The sequence below is a fragment of the Cupressus sempervirens genome, chromosome 11, assembly GCF_028749045.1.
Source record: "Cupressus sempervirens isolate cs-2001-9-10 chromosome 11, ASM2874904v1, whole genome shotgun sequence".
Taxonomy (NCBI): Eukaryota; Viridiplantae; Streptophyta; class Pinopsida; order Cupressales; family Cupressaceae; genus Cupressus; species Cupressus sempervirens.
The window spans coordinates 416287249-416299661 of NC_143128.1; the positions used below are offsets into that span (position 1 = coordinate 416287249).

Consider the following 12413-nt stretch of genomic DNA (forward strand, 5'->3'; position numbering starts at 1 on the left):
GAATATCTATTACCATGAATGCACAAGGTAATAGAAGCAGCATTGATAGTTTAAGATTCTATTCAGGATAACCTCAATACATCTCCGAATATATATTCAATGAAAACTGACAACTTCATTAGACCAAATTTCATGCTTGTGCCACTGTTGCTATATAACTAGAATTTATTCGCTTTCCTGTTCCTAATATATCACTGCTCTAAATATTTATAATATGGTAGTTTCCATATTTTCATTGCCTGGCTGCATATCTCCACTTTATCATCTACTGAAAAATCTGATGAAGGAAATCCAGGAATTCATAGAAATGAAGTCAAAGTTCGAACCACTTTTGAACAGAGTAGCGTAGTTCAGGTTGCTGAATAAACAGTGGGGACAAAAATGGCTTTACTTGCCTATGATTTGAATCTCACCATTTGCTCCACAAGAAATCTCATATCTGCACATGATTGTTTGTTTCATGCACATTCTTGAATCATTAATCAGGCACATAATATTGTAAGATACAGATTACTAAATTAAATCTGATCAGTGATCAGTAGCAGACAATATGTGTCCTCTGAAACACCATCTTGAGCCCAAAAAATAGTGTTGCTATTAATCTGTTGTGTAAAATAGAGGCTCCCCATGATGCCTACATATATATATATATATATATATATATATATATATATATATATATATATATATATATATATATATATCAGATTTAAACAAAGTCCTAAAATCAAGAAATTTGGGCTCCATCACGGGAAAAAAAAATTCTATTTGGGTTCGTGGGTGGGTTCGTAAGTATGTAAATACATAAATATATATATATACATTATATGTAGAAAAAAATAAGAGAAACCCACGAGTCCTAAGTTCACCTGAGTGGAACCACAATCCAAAATATGGACCCGCAGTAAACGTAGGCGCAAATCTGGACCTACACGAACCCACAATCAATCATTCCGAGCTTGCCCTGAACTACAGCAAACCCAAGTGCAAATCTAGAGCCACGCAAACTCGGACCCGGATTCAGGCAGCACGGTCTAAACCCGATAACTCAGGTGATATGCATTCAATGTGAAAAAGTAATTTCCGGAGGCATAAACCACCTCAAATACCACCTTGCAAGCATAAGGAAACATGATTCAAGTCCTTGTGGCAATGCAACCGAAGAAATAAAAAATCCATTAAAGCCCTACCTGCAACTGCTAAATACCACCTTTCAGGCATAAGGAAACATGATTCAAATCTTTGAGACAATGCAACCAAAGAAATAAAAAGATCCATTAATGCCCTACTTGCAGTTGCTGAAGAGAAAATGGAATAGAGTGAGGGGAAGACTAGCTAGAAGGGCAGCAATAGCCGAATCTCAAGGTGCTTCTATTGATGTTGAAGAAGAAGTAGCAATTGAGAACATAGTGGGATCTCTTTGTGGCCCACAAATCCGCAAACAAAGTGCCTCTTTTGCCACTTTCACTCCATCTTCTAGAGCCCTCATTCTTCATCACCACCAACATTAGGGATAGGCAACTATTTTGTGTCCAGGAACACACTTGGATCACAACCATTATCAAAGGCCACTCGATGGAACAAGGAGGTGCATGTGCAAATTTTTGGTATTTCAACAATATCTCAATAAATGTGGCTGATAGTCCCTATTGGCTGAATTTGGTGACCGCATTGACAGTTCCGATTAAAGGGTACAAGGCCTCTTCTCACAAGAATTTGAGTGGAAGGATAGTAAATAATTGAAATCCACTTGAGTTCATTTTTATATTTTAAATTTTTATTATTATTTCCTATTTATTATTAACACTTGAATTTACACAAGCTATAGCTTGCTTGACAATACGGTTGATAGGGCAAGAGCAATAGAGGAAGAGCCACAAAATGAGTGGAAGAAATATGGCTGCACCACTCTATCAAATGGGTGGGATAGATAGAAAAAAATAGAACCATTATTAATTTTTTGGTTGCTTGCAAAGATGATGTGGTGTTTTGGAAATCTGTTGATGCCTCAAATAAAGTAAAAAATGCATACATTGGCTTTAATGTTGAAGAATGTTGTCATGGAGGTGGGAATAGAAAATGTGGTGCAAATCATCACAGATAATGCGGCAGCATATGTAGCAGCAGGTAATTTTAATTTTTTATGTCGAATATGAATAATGAATCTAATTCTAAAGTGTTATTCGATTTAGCCTTGATGTAAAATATGGAAAGTTCACATCTAATTCTTGATTTTTTACTAATATGCCAGGTAGAATCCTCCAAGAGAGGCACCCCATACTTTTTTGGTCACTTTGTGTAGCACATCCTTGACGTTCTTTTGGAGGACATAGGAAAACTTGATTGGGCAACTCCAGTTGTGGAAGATGCAAGGCAAGTCACCAAGTTTATCCATAATCAACCATTGGTTCTAAATTTGATGAGAAAGTTCAGTAAAGACAAAGATTTGGTGAGACTCGTTGTCACAAGGTTTGTCACGATATACTTGACATTGAAAAGTATTATCAGCACAATATTGTCTTTGAAACAAATGTTTGTGTGTCCTGATTCAGTTGCTTCACCTTACTCACAGAAGATTGAAGGAGAGGTTGTAGCATGGATAGTCTTTGACCAAAGTTTTTTCGAAAAGGCTACTGAGATTGAGAAGGTAACTTCAAAACATTAAATTTTGACTTATTCTTGAAAGTTGAATCAAGTCTCATTATTAATTTGTAACTTGCTATGTTAGTAACTTCATTAGATGATCTTTTTGTAAACTAATTTGTATTTTAAAAATTTTAATTGTAGATGTTTGAGCCCCTGGATAGAGTCTTGCGCTTAGTTGATGGGCGACAATCCCCAATGGGTTGTCTTTATCAAAGCATGGATAGGGCCAAAGAGTCAATCAGATTTCTACCACTGGGACAAGCTCAAATTTGATCCCATTTGGGAAATAAATGATAAGAGGTGGAACAATATGCTCCACCAACCCATTCATGCAGCAGGTTACTCAACCCCCATTTCAGGTTCTATAATTCTTCTTGAGATTTTACTAAGACTTCATTTTGTTTTTTTAGGTTGTGTACTAAGACTTGATTTCACTTTCTATTTGTTTTAGGCATGATGATTCATTTTCATATCTTAATGGAGAGGTCATTGCGGGCCCCTTTGTATGCATTGAGAGGATGATATCCAATGTTGTGCAAAGAGGCCTTGTTGTGACCGAACAACAAATCTATGTGGAATCAAAGGATAATTTGTTCTCTTCTAAGCTAACAAAGAGAGCAAGAGGCACTCAAACCCCAAATAAACTGTAAAAGTTTAAACTTAAAGATATTTGCAATTTTATAAGTTTTACTTACTATTTTATCATTGCTTTATAACTTATTATATTTTATTTTGCAGATGCCTGGTGGCAAACGTGGGGTGGCAATACCCCCAATTTAAAGCAATTTGCTCTCAAAATCTTTTGACACCCTTGTAGCACATTCCATTATGAGCGCAATTGGAGCTTATTTAAGTCCATCCACACAAAGAAAAGAAACAAATCAACTCAAAAACGACTCAATGACCTTGTTTATGTGCAATATAATCTCAAGTTGCGCATGAAAAAGGCACAATGTTTATTACCTGGCCAACTTGATATATAGATCCTTATTCTGATTGGATGGCACAAGAGCCACAACCATTATTTTTAGTGGATAGCATCGCTGATGTGGAGAAGCAACCCACGGAGGAGAAGAGGGTTGGATTTGATTTCACATTGGATGACATAGAGGAGGAGGACGATGAAGAGTCAGACAAGGAGTCACTACTATTGCCACTGGTAGGAGGAGATACATCCTAGATAGATTAGAAGGGATGTCGAGGGAGGAGGCGCACCCATAGACTTTCACAGTCACGCCTAGTGCAGGGTTGCTCTTCTAGGCTTAGACCCTCTCCCTTTTTTGTTGGTAGAGCTGGGAAGAGAAAGATGTGATTGTAATGAATGATGTATTTACTTCTAGTTTGGTAGAAACTATTTACTATTTTGCTTCCCACTTTCAGCATTCCGCATGAGAATGCCATTTTGCACCCACTAGGCAATTATATATATCTAAACTTTGTTTGTTTCTTTTATGTTCTCTTTAATTAACTCAGTACATGAATCTTCTCATTGAATTTTGCAAAGAAAAATGAATTTTTAATTAAATTTCAGCAGTTTTTTAGCTTCCCAAACTTTTCTAAAAAAACTGGCCAAATTTTTCCAAGATTTTTTTTTGGGACTTGGCGAGTTGTTGCTGAGTGAGAGTTTTCCAGCTATGATTATTGTTTCTCAAAATATAATCAAATTGTGGTACTAACAAATGTTCAGCCCAAGATGAAGCATTTGCTTATACAGGATGCCATTTGTGAAGGCAAAAACAATGAATTTAGCAATTAGTAAGGTGATCGAGGTCTATTGAAATGATTTCACGGTTCTATAAAAAAAGGTAAGCATCTCAATCATTTTCTTCACTATGTTATTTGACCACTATATATTTCATGGAGCTTTCATTTTATAATTTGTGTAACAAAGAACAAATAGATGGGTAAGCTTTGATTTTAGCATTTCATCTTTATGTGAAATCCCAAGGAACAATTTGTGCAGTGTTTATAGAAACAGGCTTTTATTTATTTTGGGGTATTTTTTATTGGAGAGGCTCCCCTACAAATTTCAAGAGGGGGTTTCCTCATTCACCGTTATGTTCTATGTTATCATGAAAATGAAAATTTAAATCACCAACAGTATTTATATACACTTACTAAGGTCAAAAGCTAAACACGATTTCCAGTGCACTAAATAAATTTAGACATTTAAAAGCAAAATATAATATTTTTTGCACATGAAAAATGCAGAGAAATATAGGCTTTCTTACAAAAAGAGATAAGCATTGGTTGAGCCTCCTTGTGTTAGAAACTATCACTGTTACTATATGTTGTATCTCAGGATCTGCCAATCTAGATTTCCCCTCAAGATCCTCAGGCAAAGCCTCAAACTGGAACTCAATCAGAGGAATTTGAGATCCATCATAATCAACAGGACAATTATTCTGCAAGGTCCCATCATAAATTAATGTGTCAAGAAAAGCCATCTGAAAAGATTCTATGTAAATGCAATGATTACAGAAAACTGTAATGAGCCTAACTAACCACAAACTTGCTCTGAATATATGGAATAATTATTTTCATGCTGATTATTTTGATTTTTTTTTAAATTACTAATATGTCTCCTTGCTATGTTCAATGACCCAAGTTCTTTAGCTATCTCACTGCAAAACAAGTTTTCTCTCTTAGAAAGATTGTACTAGCAACTGATTTCATAATCTGTCTGCCAAGATTATACTAGCCCTAGTTATGGATTCAACTCAAGAATTCGCAGCAAGCATTCAGATATTTCATTGCAGAACAGTTGAAACTGAAAATATGATTTAGTTTTACATGCAAGTGTAACCTACCTGAGGAAGATTATATGTTTGTTCCAAGTCAATCATATATCTGTGAATAGCAACCAATAGAGAAGTGACTGCCTCCAGATCAAATTCTTTAGTTATACGTTCCCCAAACAAATGAACCTGCTTGTGTATCTACAGGATGATAAATAAATGTCATTATCACTATATAGAAGATTAATAGCTTGGAAAGTTAAAAAAAATCTAGTTAGAAATATTACATTATAAAGTAAACTGTGTGAAAATTCACTCCAAATGATAATTTTTGAACATCTTAAGTTTCCATTAAAGAGAGATGCAAAAAAAGCTTCACATTTGTCTGGTGTCTCCAGATTTCAATTTTACAAATTCCCTGTCAAACCCCTAGGTTAGTATCAATGCTATCAGTTTGTTGACTTAATGTTACTAGGCAGGGGACCAATTTTGTACCCTAAGGTCCTCTGTGAGGAGCTCTTACTGGGAGGAATCGTCGCTGTTAGCAACAGTTATGGTTAGAGTCATTGGTGCAGCAAGAACAAAGTACCAGAAGAGCAAGGACTCAAAAAGTATGCTTCGGGATGATGGAGGTTACTCCAATTCAGTATTTGGATATGGAAAACACAACGTCACAGAGCATTTTTAGCCATTCAGAGGCTAATATACAGATTTCTGCAACTCAGGTCATCTATAGATGAATCGCACACTTCGAAAAAAAAAACTCGATCAGATAACGCTAGTATGAAATTTTAAAAAAATCCTTGGGAATATCTCATAGCACTTTATGCCAAAAAAATCTTTGGGATAAAACAGCATTTTTCAACAATGTTGATCTTTCCAGAGTAAATTGCCATATTGGTTTCCAACCCACAGAAGAGATGCCTACAAGAACCCAGTTTGGCTGGGGTTCTATGTTTTTCCTTAAAAGATTTAACTAGTCTTGAAGTAAGATAAAAATATGGAAGATCGTTGATGAATATGCCTACACACGTTAAGGAATAACGGCCTACAGTACAGCTATATCTATAGAAGGGTCCATAAGATGTTTCAATCAGAGGAATCACATTTCATTCTGCAACAATGATTTTAGTGGAACAAGTGAATTAAGAGAGTATCCAATTTTGTTGTACTAGCTATGAGTATGAGCAACTAGTAAGAGAGTGTTCTTTCGCTGTGCAGCAACTAGAAGTTTCAAATCCTTCCCAAGAAAGCTTTAAGATGCAGATTTCAGAAGCCAACAAATAAATTTGTTACTAAGCCTAAAAGAGAAAAAGAAAGATGGGAAAATCAAATTATAAAAAAAGATAAACAGATGCAACAAGTCACAGAAAAAGTAAGTTCATCAGGGAAAAAATATCTTTGTTGCTGAAGGAAGAACCTGTCCCAAAAATTCAATTTGAGGAAGGAAAAACCAGGTTAAATCAGAAGATACATACAAATATATAGGAGCTTGCTTTGTACTTCAATTCAGCCATGATAAGATAAGATAAGATAAGATATATATTATTGATGTCCAAAAAGAGACCACAAATGGGCCTAAGGGACTGAAAGTGCAAACACAGGCCGAAGGGCAGCAGCAGGACTTATAAGAGCAGTAATAAAAGAGTATTAAGAGCATGATGTACACCTAGAAGTAAAATTACTTAAATTTTTAGTTAGGATGGATTGATTCTCAACCATCGCAAATCAGTTTCAAACTTTGTTTGCTCCTATATGTTGTTTCTATACCAAAATGTGTGAGACATTCCCGTGCATAGATGCATTTTATATGTGACTTCCAATCCTAAAATAGAACAAAATGTCCTCAAGAGTGATCAGGGCCACATATCGAAGTATACTTTGAAGGACAATAAAAGATTGAAAGAATAAGCAATAAGAAACATATGAGCAGTGTAATGTTCCTGTCATAAAATAAATAATTAATCAAACATTTGTTTATGGGGAGATTGATTTATTATATCTCAGACCTATTTTTTATTTAATTGTTTCTATAGGTGTAGCCGTCGGCTATCTCTATATACCCTCAGAAAGTTCCTCCAAATAGTATTTAAGCACGACATGTAGGTAGTAGTTGGTGGGCGGTTTTGGATTGTTTCTTGTATTGCAAATTCCTGTTGGAGTTCAGTATTGTTTGCCATTTCGGAAGTGAAAGAGGACCCTACTTGGCTATTTCGATTTCGGTGGGATTCAACCCTCACCCTATTTCGTCATTGTATTCCTTGCTCGGGTCAAGCAAATCTGCACACAATCTTGTTTGCAAATATAAGTACTATTCGAGAATCAATTGCATATACCTGTGATCTCTCTCGCTCTTGTGTACCAAGTTGTCCATATTCAATATATTATATACAATTCACTACGTGTTGGCGTCAATTGAACTTCATCACATCGGCAAACTCCCTCAAGCGCTCAAATCATACATTCCTCTACATCCATCTTACACCTCCAATCCTCACCGTACAGTTCCTCATTCCCACACTGTACAGCCTTCTCTTTCCCCTCACCATACGACCACTCATCACAGAACGGTACGGCCATACACCCATACAAAGTCTCCAACATAACTGTACAATCTTCCTGTTATAACCGTATGGCCTCCAAACATAACTGTACAGTGTCTCTATTGCTACTGTACGGCCCTCTCAAACACAATCGTGTGGCAACTCTGTTATAACTGTACAGTATCTCCACTGCTACCATACGGCCCTCTCAAATACAACAGTATACAGCCTCTAAGACTACCTAACAAAGACAGAATTTGGCACACAAAGGAATCACGCCTTCACCTACAAGGATTGGAACATTACAATGGAATCAAAGCCAACAATCCTGCCAGTCTGTGAATAGTGAATGAGAGTTTATAGCCAGAAGAGAAGAAGATCATATTCAATTGATAGAATGGCGGATCAAGAACCCATTGCTGCCGAACTCATGGCGCTACAAAGAGATCTTTCGAGGAATCAGGCGCAGATCAATGATACTCAACGACTAATGGAAGAAACTCTCAGGAAATTGGCAGACAATAAAATATTCGGTGAACAAAATGGTCACAACGCGGACTCGGTGTTGAGTAAGGCAAACCCTCATCCAGCACGCTCTCGACCTTCCATGTCGTTTTTCCCTCCACGGACGGAAGTACCTCACAGGGGAAAGTAGACAACCTTTGCGGAAATTCAAGAACAGTTGAGAGAAGACTAGAAGAATGCAAATTTGGAGGAGGATATATCCTACAAAGATTACACAAAAATGAGAATGAGATATTCCGGAGGCGGAAACCGAGGATATTTTAATGATGAGCTCAGAAGAAAGTTGAGTAAGGTAAATTTGTCACCATTTGACGGATTCGGATCCATATCTGCTCAAGCCTGGGTAATGAAGGTCGATACTTACTTCCAACTTAATCCAGTGCCAGAAGAAGAAGTAATCAAAGTTGCAGCACTACACTTGGAGGGAGTGATGCATGAATGGTAGCATGAACACTTGGGCATGACCAAATAAATACTTATGCGCAATTCATTGAAGGATTGATAGATCGATTTGATGGTAAAGATCCAGAACTTAATTTCAAAGAATTGGTACAACTGAGGCAAACTAGATCGGTTGACCAGTACATTACAGAATTTCATAAACTCTTTGTTTTGGTCGCGGACATTTCTAAAAGGAGATGGATAGTGGTCTTCGTGGACGGACTGACAGAACCACTAAGGGGTTGGGTAAAAAGTTTCAATCATGCTACCCTTTCAGAGGCTATAAAAAAGGCACGAAGCATAGCATCATCATTGACATCATCCTCTTGAGGTTACCCACACTCCAAACTGTCAGTGCTTCCAAGGGACAAAGATAACAAACCTCTGTCAAAGAAGCCTTCATTGGACAAAGCTACCAGACAAGAGCTACGAAGGACGAAATTATGCTTCAATTGCAAGGGACTGTGGGAGCCTGAGCACAGATGCCTCGGTAAAGGGAAAATACACTACATTCAAGTCATATCCGATGATGAGGACGACCAGGAGGATCTACCCACAGTTGACGACCATCCCCATGAGGACACCAAAATGGTTAATCTAAACCATACGGAGAGAATTGCAGCATTGGTACAGCATGGAGGAACGATCGCCTTAGCCAGGAGCCCAAGATGTACAGTATTTCATGTACGGGGAAACCTTCAAGGATAAAAGCGTTTAAAAGCGTACCATTCTTGCTAGATTTCAGTATTCAATGATCACTTATCAAGATTGTTCAGGTCATCACTGGTTGAGACTTCATTTGAACACTTTCTTTAGCCCAAGGAAATGTTGCATTTAACATGCTGAATATTGGGCATTGAACTCATTGGCAGCTGCTATGTTTCTCACTTGTGCATTACCGTCATTAAGATCACTACATATTTCTGATGCTTCACACTTATTTGTTTGCACTCATATAGATTCCATCAGGCTGAGGTGGAAATAACGGTGGATGAGGAAAAAGATAGAAAGAATAATATTAATGTCAATGGATAACCAAAAGTAGGTTTATGGGACTCAAGAGTATGCCAGATAACAAAGATAGTTCTACAAGGAGAATCCTAGAAAGGCCCCATTAAGGGTAAGAACCTAAGGATCAAAATGTCTGACAGTGAAAATCAGTTTTCAGAATCAATACGAAGTGTTATTCCTAGCTGAGAGTTCTGGGCTAGCTGTTTCATTTTATTAATTCATATAATGAAGCGGCTGTTAAAATCAATCACCAAAATGTAATTGCCTAAGTTGCTGATTCGGGTTCGGGGACGGCTTCAGGTTCGGGGTTTAGGTTCATGGGTGGGTTTGTGAGTATATATATATATATATATATATATATATATATATATATATATATATATATATATATATATATATATATACACACACACACACACAGAAGAGAAACATGCATAGTTGCAAAACAAAGTCATTTCACAATATGAACAATTATTGCTTGATCATTGATCAATGCCAAATGCCAAAGGGTTTCGGGTCCCTTCAAAACCTGTTTTTACCTAAATCTAAAAACATTAAATACTCGCTCATTAATCTATCTTCATGATTGTAAAGAAAATTATACATTGAATTACTAAATTGCAAAATGAAATTGCAAAACATAGACTAGTTCATCAAATAATACATTGAATTACTAAATTGCAAAACAAAGACTAGCTCATCAAATAATAAAGTTTGAAACATGATGATAGATGACAAATTTTTAGTGATTTATCAATAATCATAGTATCAAATGCCCTTCAAGGGTCAAATGGATCATCATAAAATGAGGGATTAATGGGTTCATCCCCAACTGCAACTATATCTAGATCTTCATCATTGGAACCCAAACTGGTTCCACTAGTCCCATATGCTGTTATATCATTGTCCTCCTCATTGACACAAGGGATTAGATGAGTGAAATGTTTTTTATTAAGTTCCTTTGAGAGTTGCATAAGAAAACAATTAAAAAAACACACTCTTTAAAGTTGTTTTAGCCCCAGGTTCGTTGTGGGTTCGCTCTAGCAGGGACCTGGACGAATCCACAGTCAAAACTAAGGACCCTGCCCGGACCCGCAGCAAACCCGAGGACGAATCTGGACCCGTGCAAACCCGGACCCAAATCCGGGCAGCAAGGGACGAATCCGGCAACATCGGTAATTGCTGAACTGTTGCCTTTTTCGATAGTATAATATTCAATGTTATCAATCATTAACGTAGTATAGGTAACAACCTATAACACAACGATAAGTTGTGAGCCGCACATGTAGGAGTTTTTGGGTTCAAGTCTACTTGAGCTTAACAAATAATAATAATTAATCTCAACACATAATAATAATTAATTCCAACAAATAGGCTTCAGGTCATTACCCATCAAAAAAATAAATTGCATAGTATAAATTCTTGAAGGATGACATGAGACAGAAAAATGAAAAACATCAAAAGACTTTAGAGCATGCCATGGACAAAAATCATTAAAGAATAGTCAAACCAGCCAGAACAACAAAAGAGGCACAAGTAGACAGAGACAATGTAGATACAGCAAAATGATAATAAACAGAACAAGAAAATAGCACATATGGAATATATTTTGCAGCATTTAAAGAGTGAATCAAATCCATATAAATTGAAAGAAATTTTCTGAAAACCTGAGCAAGAAAAGTTGCAAGATAGCATTGTATTGTTGTCAGCTCTGCAACTCTTTTTGAAATTTGAGAAGCAGCAACAAGAGTGAGATGCTTCACAGGAGAACCCTTGATAACTAATCCACATATTATTTGTGCTGTTCCTTCAAAGAATGCCCACGGCCCTCTCTCAAAAACCATAAAATGCAATTTCTCGGCATCTGTTCCCTGACAATTCAAAACAAGCCACATATAATTGATTAAAAAAAATTATTTATGTACACCAAATGGAGAAGCTAATATGTTTGTGGAATCATAAACCTTTGCACGAGTCTGCCAAAAATGTAAGTTTTTTTGCACATCATGCAAGCTTGATAAAACTTGTTCTGATATTTCCTCACATAGCTCATTTACTTTATCTACAATATCCATCAACGATCTGTAAATCAAGTCAGAAGAGACACTTGTAAGAATCAGCTCCATGCAAACCTCTCATATTTATATGCTAATATGTTCATAAACTCATTGATATATAGGGTGAATAACTCTCATGTCTAAATGGCCTTTAAGCATTAATGTCCATGAAGAAGACTATTGTAATTATTTAGTGATTTGGATGCTAGATTGTTCCTAAGTATATAATAAGGCATAATACAAGATCTGTTAAGAGATGTAACTTCAACCCAAAAAAAAAAAAATTTAAATCTAAATTCGGCATGTTAAGTATTCTGGCCTAATTAATAAAAAAGACAAAAAGATTAAATTTTTCGTCATATATTAATTCAAAAAAGCCTCCTAAAACTAAATGTAAACTAAGCAAAACAAAAACACCAACATTCGAATGTTTAAGATCAAATCTAAATAGA

General features: G+C 36.3%; 1 protein-coding gene across 2 annotated transcripts in view; it reads right to left on the minus strand.

Annotated features, from left to right (window-relative positions):
- The window catches only part of DGS1 (dgd1 suppressor 1), a 145383-nt gene that overhangs the window by 79654 nt on the left and 53316 nt on the right, over positions 1 to 12413 (minus strand). For both annotated transcript variants that reach the window (XM_089808959.1, XM_089808960.1), the window contains 4 exons: positions 11869 to 11986; positions 11572 to 11775; positions 5457 to 5585; positions 4878 to 5051 (listed from right to left, as the gene is read on the minus strand). In XM_089808959.1, coding sequence (XP_089665085.1) covers positions 4878 to 5051; positions 5457 to 5585; positions 11572 to 11775; positions 11869 to 11986 — 625 coding nt within the window. The remainder of the gene's footprint in view (positions 1 to 4877; positions 5052 to 5456; positions 5586 to 11571; positions 11776 to 11868; positions 11987 to 12413) is intronic.